The 22,204-nt window shown below is 42.7% G+C and overlaps 1 protein-coding gene across 2 annotated transcripts in view; it reads right to left on the minus strand.

The window, feature by feature from the left end:
• The window catches only part of Zdhhc13 (zinc finger DHHC-type palmitoyltransferase 13), a 44,699-nt gene extending 38,656 nt beyond the window's left edge, over window positions 1–6,043 (minus strand). The window contains exon 1 of one of the 2 annotated variants that reach the window (XM_063256810.1): window positions 5,919–6,043. In XM_063256810.1, the coding sequence (XP_063112880.1) occupies window positions 5,919–5,945 (27 nt within the window). In that variant the 5' untranslated portion in view covers window positions 5,946–6,043. The remainder of the gene's footprint in view (window positions 1–5,918) is intronic. The other variant, XM_063256812.1, reaches the window with a different exon arrangement.
• Window positions 6,044–22,204: the final 16,161 nt, after the last annotated feature.

Here is a 22,204-nt window from a genome sequence, read left to right on the forward strand (position 1 = left end):
ATTGCTGAATGGTAGTATAATGTATGGCGCTAACATAATTTATTCAACCATTCTATTGTTACAGATATAGGGTGGCTTCAGCTTTTCAATGTTATAAATATTCCTACAACAAACACACTGTATATTCTAGTTCTATAGGATTAATTCTCCAAAATAGGACCATTGACTTTAACAGACATTTTAAACATAAAAAAGATACTGACCAAATACCTTCTCCCTTCACACTGCTAAGAGCAAGGTACATGCAACCTCTTCCCTATATGCCTTCCCAGAACTGGGTATCAATCTTTGTACAATCTTGTCAGTCTGCTGGCTAAAAGAATGGCATCCTGCTTTTCATTTGCACAATCCCAGTTGCTAATTAGAGTGCTCTGTTTTGTTATGTGTACCAGAGTTTCATATTTTCTCTTTTGAGGCCTGCCTTTCCCTAGTTTGTTTTTCTAGTGGATTGTGTATATCTGTTTCTATTTGTAAGACAGGAGTGGTTAATCATTATTTATACACAGAAATGAGTCACAGGAAATTGACTCATGTACAGTTACAAACATGTGCTTCTCACAATGCCTTAAGGTGTTAAAGGCTTTTTTTCACTATCCAATATATACTTCACCATAGGAAATATATAAGAGCACTTACTTATTCAACAATGAACTGCAGAGTATTTGTGAAATACAAAGTATCATGATAAGAGCAGAAAAAAGACAGTGTGTGTCCTTCAGGAGATAAACCTGATGGGGACGATTTATCAGGGACATACAGGGTAAAGCAAAAATAGAAGGTAATCTATGATTAAATGGCAAAAATGGGTGACAAGGCTAAGGAACAGGAGGAACCTTCTGTTCGTGCCATCATTTCTGACCTAAATCCAGATCAAAGTCAAACATAAAAAATGAAAATATAAATTCAAAGCCTGTGCTTGAGGTCAATGGTATCCAAAGTGAGACAAGTGAACTCAAGGTCATACTGCAAGCCACTAGGTAATGGGGGAAAATGTTAAGCTTCTGTTATAATGACTCTTAATATCAACAACAACAAAGGTTTAATTGTTAACACTGGCAGTCTCAATGATCTGTATGTCAACCAGGTCACCCTTGAGTTCTGTTCACAAGGTAAAGGTTACACACAGCTAGAAGTGATGCCAGTAGGACCTTCACATGTCATAGCATATATCTGGTTATGGATTCTTCAGATTTTAGCATCTAATCTTAACTAATCTATTCCTCCCCAAAATAAGCAAATAGCTTGAGCTGTTTTCTACAAAGAATTCATGAATTGGGGTGGTAAGGACAAAAGCACAAACAAGAAAATGGCAGAGCTCACATTTCTCTCCATGCATAGCTAAAGCATAGCCATCAGTCACTTGAAGTATGAACCAAGACAATCTAGTCCACCCTGAAAAGCCACTCTCCCCCAAATTTCAAAATTATTGAAAAAGGTTAATGTGAAGCAGATCTGTATGCACTAAAGCTAATTCCAATCTTGCCATGATTATACAGTGAGCTATTAGGCAATGAACATAATTTTGATACGTTTTCAAATCCTATAGTAACATGTCCCATGATAGTATGAATTTGGTAACTGGCTTCTGTCTCCACATTCAAAACTGGGGAGTGTAACTTTTGCTTTCTGTGAACTAAAAAGGAGTCAGGAAAAGGAGGTGAAGATACACAGAGAAGAAGACAGGCTTGAAGCTTAGGGAAGAAGAAACCGAGTACCTTCCTCTGCAGTCTTTTCTCTGACTAACCTGTCCTTGTAGCACTGATGACACCAGGGTTATCTAGCCAAAGGGTCCTGGTACTGTCATGCTGCCTGTATGGCAGTGGATAATATTCCACCTGGTTTCGAGCTCCATTTTTTACTTTTGTATAGTGAATGAGGCAGATCACTGTGTGTACAATTTTGCCAGGCTCCCATGTGCACAGTGCAAGGCAGTGATGGCAAACCTATGGCACGCGTGCTGTAGTGGCCATGCAGAGCTCTCTCTGGGTGGCACACGAGCCAAGCAATCCAAGCTCTGGAGCATCAGACATTCAAGTTTAATCGCTGTGTTTGCATTGCAGGCTGGGCACTTGGTTTCTGGTGTGAGGGGAGGGGAACTGTTTAAATAGTCACTATGGACTCACATGCTGGATTTGGATAGGGGAGCTCCTCAGCTCCAAGGCTGTCTACAGGGCAAAAGTAACAGAATTCACTAGTGATGCCAGCGAAGTCACAGGCACTTTCATTAAGCATTCATTTGGGGAAATGTAAAGGTCACCTGCTATATACCAAGCATAGTTCTAGGTAATTAAGAATGCAAGTTAGTAAGACACAATTTCTATCATTATTCACTTATTACTTAAGTGTGTGCCAGGGACTCATCTAGACATGGAACATGATGCTGAGCACAACAGCAAGATCCTTGGTTTTCTAGGAGTTCACATTCTCTTCTCTATTCTCAAAATATAGTCAACTACTGCTGAGTCCTTAGGCCTCGGACTGAAGAATGCACAGATGCCCAGAGACAGCAAGCAATCAGTCATGACCATACTTTGAACAGTGAGGAAGAGAACACTATGTCATCCCGAGCCCAGAGACCTGGACTCTGTAGGATCCTACTATGGCTCAGCGTTACAGGGAAATAAGAAGGCTTTGACTACATCAAGAGTTTTCAAACCTTTCCAGTGTCATAGCCCTGCTTGAAAATGTTACTAAAACTAAGGTCTCTCAGAGAAATGCATGAAGCTGCACATATTGTCCAGATTTTGTGTATAATCAGACGTCCACAGACATCTTGAAGCTTATCCTGTATGTCAGTTGAGGAATCCCTGAACTAGGTAAGTCACTGCAAATCCTTCCAGCTCTGTTCCATTTTACCTCCTCTGGGCCACCTTGGATTCCAGTCTACAAATGGCTCAAGATACTAAATTAAATAACACCTTTTCTTATTGTTTTAATACACAGCAGGAAAGCAGAGAGAGAAGGAAAGAGGAGATAGGAAGAGGACGAGAGAGAGAAAGAGACTTCAGTGTGTGTGTGTGGGGGGCAAGATATTATGAAAATCATGCAAGGGACATCCAGCTATATCTGTGGTGATTTTCACAACATATCCCCCAAATTCTGTTACCACACCATCAGGAAGTGGAGGTAGGGGAAGTCTATGGTCCTCCCTCTTGACTTGAAGTTCTTTGACAGTGCCACTAATAAAATACTGCTTTTGTAGTGCCATGCCAGTTAGTTAGAAACCAGTAGCTTCCTCTTTCCTGTTTCTTGAGATGGTTTTTTAAGAACCCAGCCACCACACTGTACCTAGGCCCAGGTCCTGTGTAGCTGTCCCTGCTGAAAGTCAGCAGCCACTGCCAGACCTGTGAGAGAGGACTCCACGGAGATGATACCAGCCTCAGCTACCGAGGCACCCCTTGCCAGGAGACTTTCCAGCTGAGGCTCTGGGGGCCCAGAAACCAACCAACCTGGCACCAGTCTGTCTGAATTCCTCAGGCAAAGAGTTCATTAGCCTGGATTGTTTCAAACTACCATTGTTTTGAAGTGGTTTCTTACATCACAACAGACAGCTACAACATCTTTAAACTATACTAGGGGATTGCATGCTATTTCTTGTATGGAAATAGAAATTAATTTTTAAAAAATAGTACGTTCTATTGAACTTCCAGGGGAAATCAATTCAAGAGAAAATCAAGATTTAGAAAAGCGTAAACTCTGATGAAGGTCACTATCCCGGCCTGCTAATCCAATCAAATAGAAGAGGGGGAGACACTGAGATCTGACAGTTAACTGTTATAATAGCTCATGACATTAACAGAAGTTAAGTTTCAAATCTATTCATAAGTGCTAGTCCCTGCTCTAGACACGAGACACATAGCAGTCAATATATCAGATAAAAAACACTGCCCTTACAATACTTACATTCAGTGGAGGGAAAAAGACCATTTACAGGACTCATTAGTTTATTAATGATTTTAAAAGTTGAGGAGAAATATAAAGCGAAGTAAGAGGCCAGGGAGTACTTCTGATAGTAGTGATGAGGGGCTTGCAATTTTAAATACTGGGGTCCCAGAAAATCATACTCAGATGACACTTGTTTCAAGAATTGAAAAAGGTGAGAGAATTAACCATGTGGACACACAGGGCAAGAGCCTTCTAGGCAGAGTAAACAGCACATAAAAGGCCCTGAGGCTGGAGTTCATTGGACAAGCAAGAACACAATAAATACTGCTGTTAGAAAGGAAACTGGGCCATATTGTACATATAAATTCTGCCCCCCCCAAAAAAAAAACAACCTCAAAACATTGGAATTAAATTTGGGTTCAGTGGAACCAAATTCAACAAAAGCAGAATAGTGGCCCACTCCCAGTGGATATTCAAAACACACTTGTCCAGTGAAGGAAAGGATGAAGTCTTGGCTTAGCCACTTAGTTGTTTTTTGACCGCTGGCAAGCGAGTCTGATTTCCTGAGCCTCAGTTCTCATCCCTAAAACAAATCCTCTTTTCCCACCTTACAGGATCCCAGTGTAGATTAAGTATGAGGATATATATTCCAAACTGTAAAGCTCCATATCTAAGTAGGGTCTTCACATTAGAACTGAAAAAATAAACAACTGATCATAGCAATTATTATTAACAGCAGAATCAGTCTACTTTGCTTTACTAATTTCAAGCTCCAAATCAACTATGCCCTTGATAGCTCATGGAACTAGGGCAGGGTCATTGTCCCCTTGGCAGGAGACAACTGCAAGCACTTGAAGGCTACAATAAAGGAGTGGCAGTAATTAAGACGTAGTTACTCCTCCCAACTTTTCTTTGAGGTTGAGAAAAAGCCTGAGACAGTTTCCATGTGAGGATTCTACACCCTTTTGCACAATCCAAGTAGCCTGAAAAACCATTTTGTTTTCAAAATGGAAGAAACCCCAGGAAGAACACACAGACACCCTTTTTCACTTAAACCTGCACCAGACTAGTGAAAGAAAAGAAAAAGGGAAGGATGAAGTTCACGCTCAGGGTTGGATAGAATTTTTATAAAAGGGTCTGCCTCATCCCCTCACCTCAAATTACTTGAACATCTCCTACCAAAACCACTCTAATTGGAGACAGCTTTCCTGTTCTTACGTGTAAGTGACACAATCTTCCTAAGGCTACGTCAATTCTGTAATAAAATGAAGCATAGAAAAGCATCTGACATATGATCAGCACTCAGTAAAACTGGCTGAATCTGGAAATCTTTTATTTATTCAACAAACACTAACGGAGCACCTACTAACATGCCAGCCTGTATCTACTTGCGGCAGCCTGTATCTGTTTGCGGGGGAAACAAAACAGATAAAATGCCAGTTCTTTTGCAGTTAACATCTACCTCCCGTAACTTTCTCCACTCGTTCTAACTCTGTTCTCTGGAACTACATCTGGCTTTAGTAACCAGAACCTCCTTCACAGAACAGAATCACTTGGGATTTGCAGATAGCCATCGCGTCCTTCCCAGCCCCTAGCCTAAACAAATAGCCTTATTAATTTTTTCAAGGAAGCACAAGTATGGGAACAAGGGCGACACCAGGGCTGGGTGGAAAGAAGACAGGTGCCAAGGCTCCTGGGCTGGAAAATCAAGAGAACCACTCGGTCTCCAGGTGCAGGTCAAGTCGGTGGCACGCAGGTGTCACTGGACACCGCTCCCAGAAGGGACGCCTCCCCTCCCCAAGCGCCACAGCGGTCCCTGCCAGGCGCTGGGTACTGATCGCGGGCGCCTCGGCCCAGGGATGCAGGGGGCCTTCGCAGTGTGTCCGCGTCTCTCCCTCTCAGAGCCTCAGAGAATCCCCAGGTCCCCCCTTCCCGCCAGGCCTCGCCGCCCTCGGAGGCCCCGGGCGCGACCGCTTCCCAGTCGCACCCTCGCCACAGCCGCAGCTAGAGACCCGCCGGTCGGCCGCACTCACCTGCGAGCCCAGCCCTGGCCCCTCCATCGCCTCGGGTGCCCGCAGCTGAGGCAGTTCCTTGGACAGTAGTTGCCGCAGCACACTCGCCACCCGCCGCCGGGTCGGGATTCCACTTCCTGCTCTCAGCCCCGCCTCCGCTACCGAGGCCCGGTTCGCGCCCTACGCCGTCAATCAGCCTCACAAAGCCAATCCCTGCCCTCGCTCGGCGAAGGGCGGGATTTCTCGCAAAGGGATGGCCAATAGCGAGCCGGCAACCGAAGGCCCCGCCCCAGGCCCGGAGCGAGATCAGCTCCCCTCAGCGCTGAACTTCGATCCTTCTCTGTGGTCCACCTACCTACTAGAGGGGTACCTGTTGGTACCCTAAGGGGGCTGTCACTTCGACGTCAGTCACCACCTATGGAACGCGAACCCAGACTGAGCCACCTAACAGTTGGCCGTCTTTGTGAAAGCCTTACTATAGCTTAGTCTGTGAAATGATCTCCTGATCTCGTCACATGCTTCATCCAGTTGTTTGGTGGATTGAACGAGAATTGTAAAGATGTCTCTTCACCCAGTGCTTAGCTTATGGGCATTTAGCTCAGCGGCATAAGCACCTGCCTTGCAAGCAGGCAGTCGTGAGTTCGATCCCTGGTACCGATAAAAACGAAAAAGACAAAAAAAAAAAAAGGAACATCTGATACAGATGTAATGGATGTTAGCCTTTACAAATACTACCTTTACAAATGCTACCCTCCCTTTGTGTGAACGTGGATCAGTCATTCCTAACACCCAGGACTGTTTCTTCACAGAAAACAAGAAGTACAATATGTGAGGTCCACAGCACAGGCTTCAGGGGAATTGGTCGAGCGTCCCCATCCTTTTGGTGTACCACACTGGAGGAGCTGGCGTTTAAGCCCGGTGCACCCTGAAGGACTAGGAAGCAAGGAAAAGCGTGGTTCAGTGGACTCAAAAAACAGTGAAACTTTTCTAGGTCCGCACGGCACACAGTTCTTTGTAATTGTTCCTTAATATGTCTGTTGCCAAGCCAAACCAGATTAAAACCTTTAGAAGGTAATTTGAAAAAAAATCTGAAAATATTATGACTCCCTTATTTGATAAAAATAATGCTAAACCAGAAAAAAAAAGTATCTCAAAATCCAACACAATGCTGGGCTTTCCAATGAAAAATACTACTAAGATACAGTGAAATTATAAATGTATTATTTGAGTGTCCTGCGTGTAAGTCACGCAAGCCTAGATTACTCCACAAGCCCAAACCCACCAGGATAAGAACCATGCCATGCCCATCTCTGATCCCACCCCCACCCCAGGCTTGACAAAGTGGAGAGGAGGCAAATATCACAATTGTATTTTGAGTATATGAATGGATGTGTCACTATCTTTTGCAACATAAGGAAAGACAAACTGAATGACAAAGAAAATTATAAGCAATTTCCTTCAAGAGCCAGAACAAAAAGCAATTTATTCAGGCTAGGCAGGATGAAGGATTGGGCAGGGTTTCCCAGAGGACAGAACCTTTGGGTGTGGTCACTTTGTTTACCTAATCAGAGTTCTGCTTATTGGTCACTAGCTATGTGTTGGCACCTGTACCAGTGTTTTACATATGCTATGTCTAATCCGTGAGATGGGTATTATTTCCTTTATCCCCTGGAAAAAGAAACAGGTTTAGACAGATTCCATAAACTCAAGTCATTCCACCAGTAAGTGCTGGAGAGAGGATTCAAACCTAGTTCTCTTACTTCATTGTACTTTGACTGAAGAAGTCTGCATCCTTCACTTACAAGGATTTATTCAGATGGTGATATATATATATATATATATATATATATATATATACACACATATATAATATATGGAAGATTCTGGAGTAAATAAATTCTAACACTTCAACTCTTAGGCAGGCTCCAATTCTCTTGTTTTATTCCTCCAGTGACCTAAAATTGCAGTAAGCATCTCTGTGTCTAATGACTGTATGGAAGCCAATCTAGTGACGCTTCTCCAGTACCTCTCCTCTCTGAAAATGCCTCTGGCTTACAGACACACCCCAGTAGAATACCAGGATTGGAGGAGCAAACTCCCAAAGCTGGCTGCCTGGAGCTGGAGCTCTGTGCCCTTAGGAGAGCTGCTAAATCTCCTTGTGCTTTAGTTTCTTCCTCTACGAAAATGGGACAGTAACACTACTTACTTCACAGAGCTGTTGGGATAATTAAGTGAGCAAATGTGTGGAAAGTACTTAGAGGATAATCTGGTACATTCTAGGCACTAGGTTGCCTATGGTCACTGTTACTGTTGTCCTCCTCAGCAATGGGTATCAGGCAGAATGCTGAAGACTGGATGGGCCAAGGATAGACTTTCAGCAGACCTGGCTTCTAGCTCAGCTTTGCCATCAATTTCTGTGTGTACTGTTTCCTGGTAGCACAGACTTGGTAGCTTGGAGATGTTTGTCTCCTCTCTGTGTTTGCACATGGTCTCTCACTTTGCATGTGTCTTCTTATAAGGACAACAGTTAATATGGACAAGAGCCCACACTGGCCTTAATGAAATACTATTGTATTTTTAAGGCCCCTTACTCACAATCTGAGGTGCTGGAGGCTAGGATTTAAACATGTTAATTTCAGATTGAGGAGAACTTTGGCCCATACTGCTGACCTTGGACAAAAGTTTTCTTTCTGTGAGTTTCCTTATTTTGAAAATAGAGATGAAAGTGAAAGTTGAAAGTATTAACCTCAATGGTCCCTCTCAGCTTTGATCACATGATTTCCCTAGCTGAGATTAAGCTCTACTTCTCCGGCAGCACCAGTATTATTTTTTAGACTTCCTTTAAGTGACACTGTCCTCATTTGATAAACATATATGAAGTGTCTGCTATGAATCAGGAATTGTTCAGCCTTGAGGATTCAATATTGTACAATACAGAGGGGCTGCTTCCCTGGCTTCCTGGAGCTTACAGTCTAGAAGTGACAGAAAGACTTCAATCAAACAGGCTCACCAGTACTTAGCTCTCCCAGTCAACTTTGTAGTCACTGGGTTGATCCCTTTTCTTCCCCTTGGCCACCTGCCTTTTTGCACACTCAGGACTGGTGCACATCCATCATTTGTCTCGATGATGCTATGTACATGTGGTGTATGGTGAAAACTAAAACGTTGCGCAAACAAATGAACAAATAAATGATTACAGCTAAGAGATAATCTATATAATTATGTCAAAGGTAGCTCTACTCCACAAATCATTCTTCTGATTCCTCAATGTTTAACGGTTCTAAGATTTAAAATTTTCACTTCAGGGTCAGCTAACCCTCACTGTCACAGTATGGGTGACGATTGATTTTATTCTGATGAAATTTTTTATGCTGGCCTCATTTCTTTCCAGCCCTGGAAAGGACAGGGACATTTTTGGAGCCATGGGCTTTGTGACTGGAATCATCTCAGTGGTGGCTCCAAAATAGATCCTTTAGAATGTAAAATAAAAAAAAAAAAAAGAAAGACAAGAAAAGAGAAAAATCCATACATCTGTCTGTAGAAAGCTTCTCACAAACACCAGTTAGGAAATACCAAACCTCTTGTGGCATGAGCGCTTGGAACAAATGTTTGTTGGACTCTGACCTGTGTCAGCCACGTGCTAAAACATAGGGGCAGAGTGCCACGTGGAAAGCATGGCCTCTGCGGTCCTTTACTTTCTCCTTGCTGGGACTCAATATGCAACACCTGCAACTTCGAGGAGGAGAGGTTTATTTTGGTTCAAAGGTACAGTCCATGGTCTGCTGGTTCCCAGGCAGAAATGGCTGGCACAGGGGCAAAGTGGAGGAAAGCTGCTCCTAACATGGTGGCCAAGAAACCAAGTGTGAAGGGTGTTGGGTGGGGAAACCCTTCCAGGTCACCCCCGCAGCGACCTGTCTCTCCTGGCCAAGCCCCACCTCCAGCAGTACACTTAGTGCTGAACTCACCATTGGATGGATGATTTCCCTGATGAGAACTGCGCCCCTGATTGAACCACCTTCCACAAGCCCCGCTCATGTGCACTTGAGGCTTTGTTGGAATATTCAGAATCAAACCCCTAACAGTACTAAAAGAAAAAGTAGCCAGAGAGTACCACAAGGAACTGTGTTATCTTCAGAAAGTCATAAAACAAAAAAGGCTTTTCTAATTTCCTCTATTCATAAATGATTAAACCAGGGCTTGGGAAGAGGAAATGACCACATCCCCGAGGAGGTAGTGATGAATACAGGGTTAGGACAACTCTTCTGACCCCTCGATGACTAACTTGTCAACTTTTTAACTACTGTAAGCAAACTAACAGATTCTAGGGGCCAAGGTATTGGGAGACAGAAGTCACGCTCAGTCTTTTATCTTGTACTAGAGCAAGCTTCACTCATGAAAATGTAAAAATCTTCATTTTATGTGTAAATCACCAATATGTAATCATGGAATATAAGCTCTTCCAAGACAAATCATTAATATGTAATTAAAATGGGCTAGTGTATACTTTATATTTTACTTACCAGATTAACAGATGTGTATGTGTGTGTTAGAGAGAGAGAGAGAGAGACAGAGACAGAGAAAGACACAGAGAAAAGGAGGGCAGGAAGTATTTCTAGTTTTTTTTTATCAGTTATTGTTTTGAGTCTCAGTTTCCTGCTTGTATTTAAACATTTACTCGTATGGAAAAATTTTCTGGATGTATCAAAATTGTGACAATAACACTCAGGATTAAGTAGTAAATCTGCCTGGATTCTGAAATCCAAATGTGACAAGACTCCTTTTTCAAACTTCAAAACTATCTAGCATAAATGAGTATTTATTGGCTACATACCACTGCTTCCAGTCGCTGTGTTCCCAGAAAATGCCTAAGTATTCCTTCTTTATTATTATTATTATTATTATTTTAAGTATCTTTTCATTGGAAGACCTTCCTGGACTGCTGGACCAGGTTAGGAGGGCCTCAGGCTGCTGTCACCATCCACATGGAACATTCTTGCTTAATTGCAGTCACCTTCTCCACGCAGCATAAGAAGTTCTGTGGACACAGATGCTGGGCAGATCAGATGCAGATGCATTCCTGATGCACAGTATAGTGCAGGGCTCATGGGAGTTATGAGTAAATTACCACGTGCTGTTCATCCTTACTTATATCCTTGGCTCCTTGCACAGTCTCTAATACAGGCTCAGGGCTCAAAAATGTGGTTCTGCATTGAAGAAAACCATATCTGCCTCTGCACAGATTGAAAAATGCTTTTACTCTTACTTAGATTGAGATTCCTAGTAGCCTGGTGCAGGAGGCAGAGCAGAAGTTAGCAGCCCACTTTACAGACTGGCTCTGCTGGGTAAGAGGCCCAGGCCAGAGAATGCCAAGGAATGGAGGCCAAGAATATTCAGCGATAAGGGCCACGTTGTCTCCTTGTTGTGACCTTATCAATTCAGCCACTGGCAAGAGCTAAGTTCAGAGTCTGGGAGCTAGCTACATGTTCACAGCATTTAGAATTTCATACCAGCAATTTTTCAAACTCACACCTATTTGCGGGAATCAAAATGGGACCCAGATTGTAGAGCTCACTTTCTGCATTCTTCTATCAAGGGCTTCACTTTGAGCATCACTGCTATTATCTATAAAAGAGGAAGAGTATTAGTACCCACTTTGTAGAGGATTATATATCCTTGTAAATGAAAGAATGTGTCTAATGTACATGCAGTCAATGCTGTGTAAATGTTGGCTGTTATTAAGTACAAAGGCAACTGAGAAAAATTGAAATCTTAGGGAGAACTTGATCTTACCATTGATTGTCCCCATGCTCTGGAATATTCATGTCTTTACAGGAAATATTATTACTATTTTTTTTGTCCCACATTAAAGATTGCTGTATCTAATTAGTCATTTAAGGGGCCTTAATGACTCCAGTGTCTTTCTGACTCCTACCACGGTGTTACTATGAGAGCTTTTTCTAAATTTCTGCAGAAATAAAACCACGTACATTCCTAGTTTGAACAAGCCAAGACCCATTTTCTAGCTGAGATTAGAGGTGGGCCACATCACTGACTTGCAGAGGGCCTGGGGCAAGAGTGGACCTTTTCCCTGGCAGCTTTCTCTTCCATAAACTGGAGGCCCAAACTCAAGCCTGTCACTAGCTGCATGGCCCTGTCTAGTGGTTGATTGATTGTGTCAACTTGAGACAGTTAGAAGCTAACTAACTGGGTTTAGCAATTCTACACCCAAGGATGTAGAAGAAGACCCACCCTAGGGTGAGTTATCACCTCGAGGTATAAAAGGAGAGGAGGAAGGACAAATCAATGCCATTCTTGGGAGAAGCTCCAGTCTTCGCCTTTAGTTTGGACCTTGCCTCCTGGCTTCCAGTACAGACTCTTCAGCTTCCCAGCGTAGACTCTTCAGCTTTTCATCACAGAGCCTTCGGCCTTCTGTCGCGGACCCATCAGCCTGTTGGTGTGGACTTGCACAAGACACTAGGGTGAACTCCAGAGATCTTGGATTGAACCCTTCGGCCTCCAGTGCATAGACACCCTCTGCACGCTTCCTCATCGGACTCTGAGACTGACTATTTGTAAGCCAATCTTGTTGTTTCTATATATATTCCGGGTTATATCTGTTCTCTCTAGTAAAACCCTGACCAATACACCCTGACAAGACAGTGGACCTCATTGGCTCTGTTTTCTTACCTACAAAATGGAACTTTGGACACAGCATTTCTGAGTAACACTTTGGAAAATGGTATCATGGGACTGCTGTAGAGTTAGTTCCTCCTACGCCACAGATGAGAAAGAGGGGATTCTTTAAGGCAAAGTTGGTTTGATCCCAGCACAAGCTCTATGGACTCCAATTTGCCCATGGTGAAGGATATGTGGGCTCCTGATTCTGGAAGGAAGGAGGTTACTCAGTAACAAGGAGAAGGGTGGAGATTCCCCCCCAAAAAAGTTAAATTCATCATGGAGGGAAGATGTTTTCTCCACTCCCTTTTTCCAATGAGAACTGACTCTCCTGCATCCTAAATGGTTCCAATGAGTCTGTCAAGCTCAGCACCCTGCATATTGTGAGCAGAGGGCTGAGGTCCTGAGCCCGGGCTGAACCATCAAGGTACTGTGCGTCTTTGTGCAGAAGGAAGGGTAGGTGGCCGAAGCAGGGTCAGAGTCCCTCTACCTAATTAGACCTGTGAATGCTAAAAGAGGCACTTTTTAAAATTAATTAATCAATTAATTTTGAGACAGGATCTTACTATGTAGCTCAGGCTGGCCTTGAACTGACTATGTAGCCCAGGCTGGCCTCTAACTTGTGGCAATCCTCCTGCTTCAGCCTCCTGAATGCTGGGACTATAAGCATGCATCACCATGCCCAGTCAAGACACATTTCTTTTAAATTGAGAATTCTAAGAGCACAAGCTTGGGGCTACAATTTATTTATTTGACAAGTAGTTATTGAGGCCTTAAATCTCAGTTGGAATTAGGAAGATCTTGTCATGACAACACACACTTTTCTAGATATGGTCAACAGAGAGACTTCAACATAGCAAAGTGGTTACATAGTGTTGAAAGGACTAAGGGATCAAAAGAGGGACTTTTGCTGAAGCAGAACTCAGTAACTGTCAAGAGAAACCACTGTTTCCTTGTTTGGGGGAGCAAAAGGATAGAGGTGAGGTTCACCAAATTCAGAAACTGGGCGGAGGGGATGCCTGGGCTGGAATTTGAGCCACAGAGGTTTCCCAAAGGTGGTTTGTACTGGAACCTCAAGGAGGACGTGGCATGCTGGCGGGAGAGCTACTTAGAGTCTGAGGACATAGGTTGATGTGCAAGTGCTGGAAGTGTCAAAAGCATCTGTTGTTTCCGACATCGGGTAAAGTGATGCTAACAAAAGTCGGAGGCAGGACTCCTGTCTTGCATTTTCCATAAATGCCTCATTGGCAGATGCGCTATCTGAAAGCAACTTAGTAAGAAAGTCCAGAAACTTCTCAGAAATCTGAGAGCAATCAGGCGAAAGAACAGCCAAATATGCAATGTCGTATTTCTTGTGGACACAGCAAATATAAGGTGTAAACAAGTCAGGAAAAAACTCACTCTGCAGAAACTTACTTCTAGAGGGGAGAGAAAGACAATAGAAAAAGCAAACCTATAATAAAGAAGAGAATGCAGCAGGACACAGATTGTCACTTGGCCTTGGTGCAGGTACTGTAGCAACTGGGTGTGAGTAACCCACAAGTGACCTGTGAAGCAAGTTCTCAGGAAAACCTGCGAAGCAGTGAGGGAAACCTGTGGTTAATGTTATGCTACCTTGGCTTGACTATGGTGACCGAACAAGGTGGAGGAGGACACACTGTGATATTTTTAGGAGCCTGCATTTCTATCTGATGGCACTGGCAGCAGCATTCATTCAGTTTTTGATCACTCCCCATAAAGATGTGGAAGCGGACTTCCAGAGCTAGTTCAGAAAGTGATAAGAATAGTGGAGCCAGTGTGTCCAAAGACAGGGCAAGTATTTTGAAGGGAATTAGATGTCTTTTACTGTATGTAGCAGCATATTTAAAAAATTTAAACATTCACCATATTTTTAATCACACCCCATATATTATATACGTGTATCAATATTCCAAAAGGAAGACCACTATTGTGTAAGTCTAAAGTGCACGAATTTTAAAAAACAGTGCCTGACTTTTTTGAACTTTGCTTCCTGGTGATCCCAGGGAGCTGGTGAGGGCAGTAACTGCTCTCTTTAACTCAGATCTCCCACATACACTGCCACATGTTTACCTTACTATATGCAAAGGGTGATTCTAATGGAAGCTTCCCTGATTTCTCCAAGAATCTATGTGCTCTCCTTTATTATTTCATTATTTGATTATTCCATAAGAACCCATCATTTTTAGATAAACAATCATAGTTTTTAGGTAAACAATCATAGTTTTCCTGGGACTGGGGGCTTCCTGGAACACTCTGGACTCTCAATGCTAAAATAGAGAGAAGTAGGTCACCTTCCTTTTCTTTGTGCCCTGTTGACGAGTTCCTGAGCTATGAGAACCCATCCTACTCCACTTGGTGTTAGTTCCTGCACAGTTCTTACACAAAGTAAAGGTTCAATTGTTTTTGGAGTTGTGGAGGTCAAGAAATAGCATCTTCTTTTCTCCATCCAAGTTCAGAAGCGATTAAGATAGATATACTGAAAAGTCAGACAGGCAGAGATAAGAATATTGGGTGACAAAAACTGATAGTACCTAATGGCCCTGCAATAATTCACTCACTTGATGATAAACTGGGCCAGTCACAATTCCCAGTGGTTCTCTGACTGTGAGGACATGGGATGAAGTCACAGGATGTTCCTCACAGGCAGGTAGACCCCAAAGGGAGGAGGAAGGGGCTGAGCTGAGTGTGCAAAGCTGTAAGCTGTAAGCTCACTTCTCCTCTGTATTTCAGATAAGGAGGAGAAGACACACACACACGCACACACACACACACACACACACACACACACACACACACAGGAAGCGTAGGGAGAAGTATTATTCCAACCTCCCTCCAAACTCCACCACAGATCCATGGGAGATGAGAATTCCAGGAACTGGTTGAATGAATGAATGAATGAATGGATGGATACATAGTATTAAAGCTGCCATCTGATGATTTTTTGAGGAGACTGAAGCTGCTGCAGGGTTGAAGCTGTCCACTGCGACCATCGTAATCAGGCCTCCCACCAGGGTAGAGAGGATGGTGAAAATGGCATCAGGATGGAGATTTCATTCTGAGCCACCCTGACATGACTCCAAGAGACCTTTCCAGGCTGTCACTTTTGTCTACCCAGTGTGGACTTCAGCAGCTATTCTTTCCTAGAACTTGCCAGAACCACATTGAAAAGTAGTCATTATCGTTTTCACAAACTTTGCAGTTACCGAAATACATCATCCAGTTTCAAAAATAGAATAATGCCTCCATTTTGCTTAATAAAATGTCACAGTTGCTTAGGTTGGAGGAGTTTAATCTCGTTGGGATGGGAATGAAGTTGTGTGACTCTGGCTCAAGTGAGGTTCCCTGTGGGGTTCTGTGATTGAAGTTTTTAGGCTAGAGAAGATTTGTGTCAACTGAGGGATCACAGAAGTCCTGCTCATTCCCTAGTGTGTTGGTGCCTCAAGTCAACTTGAACTTTTCCCCAGGGGTAATCAGCAGATCATAATACACCAGATAAACACATTATAAATGGCACTGTTACCTCCCTTATCCAAGTGTAAAGTGGTCAGGTTCTCAATTCCACCCAATAACTTGACTCAGCAAGAGCTCTGAAAAGGCTCACACTGGCCCCGACCAGGACAGTGATGTGTGATTATATTTGAGGGAGTCCTGGGAGCTCCAGGTGAATGGGAGGGAGATGGGCCTAAGAGTAAGACTTCTACCATACATTAGTTCACTGTAGGCCACTGGGCTTAGGATCTCTCTATCTTGGGCTCCTCATCAGTGAAATGAGAGTGGGGAGAGTTTGGATTAAACAGCTGGAATCTCTCAGCCCAAATGTAGCATGAGGGACAGTCAGCTATTAGGCGTCTCCAGCCAGGTGAAATCATACAGAGGCTGTTTTGGCAATAGAGGTTGAGATGGCTCCATGTTTTCTGAGTCTTTTTTTGAAGTAGGTGTTATCTTCTGAGTATGATGTGTGTGCAAGTGTAATAAAAAATAATGGCACGTTGACTCACAATTTAATATTCGCATTGTGGTTATCTATGCCAGCCATCTTCTGAATTCTCAGATATTAACATTCCAAATCTTGCTATGTCATATTTCATAGTCTCCTCAATGCATATCCCCCCATGAAGATTTCATTGTTAAGAATTTCTCACAATGGATTTTTTTAAAAAACAGGCTCTTTAAGCAATGACCTGAGATTACATGATTTATTGTTTCTAGTTTCCTAGCCTTGGACCATTTTGCCTGTGTACTGATTTTATGGTACACTGACCTTCTGCTTTTTACCAGTTTGTTCCCATAGGGAAGAAACTGCAGCCTGAACAAAATTAAAACAAACAACCCAAGACAATAAACAATAGACTTTCCCCTGGATGTGGAAACAAACTCTTTCTCTTAGAAAGACAGGTTCATCTTGGCTCAAAATGCTATTTCCCCGTCCATGGGCCATTAAAAATATGATAAAAGAAGCTTCAGACAAATAACTGTACTGGCAGGAAATAGAGAAGACTGATTAATTCTTTATTAGCATCACTGTAGAGTAGATAACCTTATCTAGTGACCACTAAGCACAGTATTACTGAATTTTTGATTTTGATTAAAGTGTATCTATTCATAAGAGAGATATTTTCTATTTACAATGACATATATATAATACACATTATTTTATGTATTGTGTGTGTGAATTTGTGCAAGTTGTCAAGCTTTGGGAGTTAGGAAGAGGTAGAAGTTAATAATTAATGAGTGTATTAGTTTCCTGTGGCTCTTGAAACAAATTGTCACTAAGTTAGTGATTTAAACAACAGAAATTTATTCTGTCACAGTTCTGCAGCGCAGACATTCAGAATCAGATTACAGAACCCAAATCAAGGTGTCAGCAGGGCTTTATGCCCTCCAAAGGCTGTCACTAAGAATCCTTTCCTTGATCTTTCAGTTTTGATGATGCTAGCACTCCTTGGCTTGTGACTGTATCTCTATCTCTGCTCCATCTTCACATCACTTTTTCTTGAATGTGCAAAATACCTATCTTCCCTCTGCCTTTATAATCACATTGAGAGCCCACTAGACACAATCCAAAATAACCTCCACACCTCTGCAAAGAACACATCTGCAAGGAACTATCCCTTCCTTGTGTCTTGTAAGGTAACATTCACAGATTCCAGGATTAGGAGTGGAAATCCTACTCTGCTGAGCAATTACTCTGCCATTCCTTGACCTGTGTCTCTGATCTGTACCTCCTTTCTACAGGCCTTTTATGAAGAACATACTGTAAGGAAAGGTTCTACCTAGGATGTGACTCGGAGAACCTGAATCCTTGAACTCATCACCACAGTTTCAGCTACTTCCTTTTCATAGATGAGGGAAGATATTGTTAATGGAGCACTAGTGTTTGCTGATCTCTGGGCTAACCTCAGGCTTTTCAATAGAGTGTTCCAAAGTCGATGTGAATTCATTTCTAAGTATCTCCCAGCTCCCTTCCTTCCTCTCTCCCTTTCTTCCTCCCTCATTCCCTCCCTCCCTTCCCTTCCTGTGGAATAAGAAGGTGCTTGGTCAGTATTTTGGTATGGCTGGGCTTTTACTGGGATCTGACTCTCAGCTTTGTCCTGCTGCAGATCAGCTGTGTGATCCTGACACAGTCAGAGACTCAGTTTTCTCCTCGGTAAAGTGGGGATGGTATAACCCCTGCCCTCCCTGACTCTCAGGGTTGTAAGCTATCACTAAAAACACATGCCTTGTTGCATGAAAACAGGGTCATATGCCAGCTCACTCACTTGCCTGCTCTTAAAGCCGTCAGTGGACAAGTGCCATGAGGGGACCGTCACTGGCTTTGACCAAGGAAGTTTCATTCACTTAGCACTTGAGAAAAGTCTTCCTTCCAGATAACATGGGTTCCTAGCAGTCACCTATGGGAACTGAGGAAAGGGAGGGGAAGGATCTCTGGCAAGCAACGAACAGTTGTGCAACCCTGGGAAAGTTGTTAAACCTCACCGATTTGTTTTTTAATGAGTATAATCGGAGTACTAATATCTACCCTTTTAGGCCTGTTAGTAAAAGTAATACAGTTTTAAAGCTTAGCATAGCAGCACACATATAATGATCACTTAAATTTTCAAGAGTTGTTATTTTATAGGAAGTGCTTTAGTTGCAAGAGATGCTACTGTTAAATAGGAGGCACAACTAGGCAGGAAAAAGGGAACTGGGACAAGACAGACAGCCCAGGATCAGGCATGTACAAAGTCTAGGTCCAGGAAAGGGAGGATGTCTTGCAGTCCAAAGCTCAAGACCAAAAAATGTGGTCTAGAATAAGACTGCACAATTATAACAACTGATGCAGTGACATACATGAAATTGTCCTAAGCATACGCAAAGTTATCAAACTCCTCAGCAATCCTGTTCACTATGATTTACTGTATTTGTCTTCCTTTTGTGCATGAGGAAAAAATGCTCAAAGAAGTCAAATGACTTAAATAAGACCACATTACAAAAATCAGGACTTTGCACTCAGAGCTCTGTGTTGTCCCAGCATTTACTCTTAGCTACACGGTGAAAATGGTATGTAGAAAGTTCCAGCTGGACAATTGCTTGACTTTAGTTATTTTCCTGGCTCTGGTGCAAGAGCAAGAGTACTACTGGTAGCACACTGGGGACAGACCACCTTCTAGCCTCAGGGGACAGCATAGGAGAAGTGAATGTCCCACAAGATACGGGTGGGTGAGAGTGTTAAAAGCATGACTCCGTGATCCTCTTTGATGAAGAAATGAAATACAAAGTATTTCATTTTATTCTATTCCAGTTTATTTGGATTAGGCAAGTAGAACTGACATCACCTTTTAACCCGTGTGCCATCACCACCCTTCATGATGGGCAAGACACGGGGCTTGGGGAAAAGGACAGGGTTGACTTTTGGTGAACACAGTGCAGAGAGAACTCTCAGCTGGACCTGATGAGGGATGAAGTTCCCATGCATTAGTTAAGAATGCATTTGGATGTAATACAGACAGTACGTAGTGCCTTGGCTGGTATTCGCTGTATTGGTTTGTGTTGGGCACCCTCAACTGTGCCATCAGGGACCCAGGCATTGTTTTTGCTCTACCCTGTTCATATACTGGTTTTCCTTTTCCTAGTGTGTCATTTTCAGATTGAAAAGTAGCTTTGTACTTCCAGGTTTTTTCTTGTATAAACTAAGAAGACAGAAGGGGAAAGCCTTGGAGGCTCGTCCTCTTGCCCAGCCCCTGACCATACATTTATCTGTTTCATTGGCCAGAACTGGAACACTTGCCTGCTTTTAGAGCAGTCAACAGGCAAGAGGCATGAGGCTACTGTCACCGGCTTTGACCAAGGAAGATTTCTTCACTAGCACCGCAGAAAGGCTCTGCTTTCCAGAAAACACGGGTTCCTAGCAATCACCCACAGGATTTGAGGAAAGGGAGGGGAAGGATCTTTGGCCAGTAATGAACAGTATCCATCCCATCTCAGAGAAATTGATAGAAATATCTGGCCATCTACAAAAAGATATTGATACTGTATTCCTTCTACAAAAAGATACTGATATTGTATTCCTTGCCAGATACTTGCTACGTTGTATTCTTGCTTGCCTGCCCCAGTGATATCAAATTTGGAGGAAGGATGATGGGAAGAACTGGGAAATGCCTAGAAAGGAGTTAGGGTTCACTTTGGTAAATTCCACATTGTTAATAGCTCCTACTCATGTCTGATGACGTCAGGGATCAAAACAGATAGACTACATTGGAGTATTTGGGAACCACCATGGATGTAGGTAACATCAAGAGAAGGCAGTTTGAATTGTGATTGAATGGTGAGAAGGTTGTGGAGGAACACCCAAGGTTTAAATTTCCTCCCTTTAATTCTCACTTTACTAAGATCTGTCAGATCTAGGTTTTTTGCGCCTATTTGTATTTATATAATTCTTGCTTGATTACATATTTCCTCAGAATCAAGTTCTATCTGAGGAGTTACTTCGTGAAACTCTTGGCACACAGCAATACCAACGTGATTTCCTTTGAGGCTTCTAAATATGATTTAAGCCAGCATCTTGTCAGCTTAGTGCTTCCATTTCCAGGGAACAATTCCCCTCTGTTCTGCTCTGGAACCGCCGTGGTATGAACTGGGAGCGTGGGAAATGTGACTGTCAGGTATAATGTGGAGACAACCATGAGATCAAGCACAGAATTATTCTTAGAGGCGAGACAGAACCTGGATTACAAGCACAAGATTGAGTCCTTCTCTGCATAAGGCAGCAGTTCCCTGGTGAGAGTCAGACTGGAACACATCTAGCTGGAATGCCAGGCAGGCCGAGATAAATGCTTTAAGAGAGGATAATGCTCTTTCATAGATGAAGAAACAGGTTCAGAGAGATTAAAGGACATGCCTGTGGGTTGCACTACTTGTATCTGACCCATCCGTCCATCACATCCAGATCTTTTGGGGTCTCATCCTTAGCTTGCCATACTAGGCTGCGGGAGATTCCAGAAAATGAAGACGTAGTCTCGTTCTGCTCCTCTACCTCCAATATTTTCTGTGTTGAAAGGTACTATGTTCACTGTTTGCCAGTTCTATGGGACAGCCTTGCCCTATACTTCAAATCACGGCCATCTGAGAGTTCTTACTGCTTACTGGGAGGTTATAGGAGGTGGGGGAGTAGGCATGGGGCAGTCGGAGGTGTTATTTTGGTACACATTTCTGGGGAGTTGGTATTGCTGTGTACCAAGAGTTTCACGAAGTAACTCCTCAGATAGAACTTGATTCTGAGGAAATATGTAATCAAGCAAGAATTATATAAATACAAATAGGCACAAAAAACCTAGATCTGACAGATCTTAGTAAAGTACTAGGCAAAGATGATATAGTTATAAGCCAGAATAGTATGTAATCATTCCAGTTGGTGATATCAATCTGTGTTTACTGAATTTAAATAAATTACATCATAAGACAAAAAATAAGCTGTATGGCAGTCCAATCCTTTTATCTCTGGTGAGTAAACTATACTCACGTATGTATTTACATACAATGTGAACATGCCTAATCAATTTCTGATCACCCAGTTGACTCACCAGTTGAGTCAATCCTAGCTTTTCCTCCTGGAAAGTCTCAGCGGCTACTGCTTAGGCAACTGAAGGTCTGGGGCAGAGTCGTCAAGGTTGAGGGCCCACCCACTTCCACTCAGTAGATAGCTTCTGTACTCAGCAGGAATCACTCCTGTAGTTGACCATGTAGTTCTTTTCATGTCAATTATTTTTATTGTAATTTCATAGTGAAATATCATTTTTAAAAGACAGAACAAAATATTAAAAAGATTAGATTAGGCTTAGGCAACTGAAGGTCTGGGGCAGAGTCGTCAAGGTTGAGGGCCCACCCACTTCCACTCAGTAGATAGCTTCTGTACTCAGCAGGAATCACTCCTGTAGTTGACCATGTAGTTCTTTTCATGTCAATTATTTTTATTGTAATTTCATAGTGAAATATCATTTTTAAAAGACAGAACAAAATATTAAAAAGATTAGATTGAATTGAAGATCTCAGTGGTTAGTTGGGGTTAGGCAAGACAGCTGTGTAGTATTTTGAGAACAGTTACGAAAACTCAAGATTCTATTCAGAGAATGCTT

Source organism: Cavia porcellus, unplaced genomic scaffold (genome assembly GCF_034190915.1).
Source record: "Cavia porcellus strain 051 isolate PalLab524CR breed Dunkin Hartley unplaced genomic scaffold, mCavPor4.1 scaffold_9, whole genome shotgun sequence".
Lineage (NCBI taxonomy): Eukaryota > Metazoa > Chordata > Mammalia > Rodentia > Caviidae > Cavia > Cavia porcellus.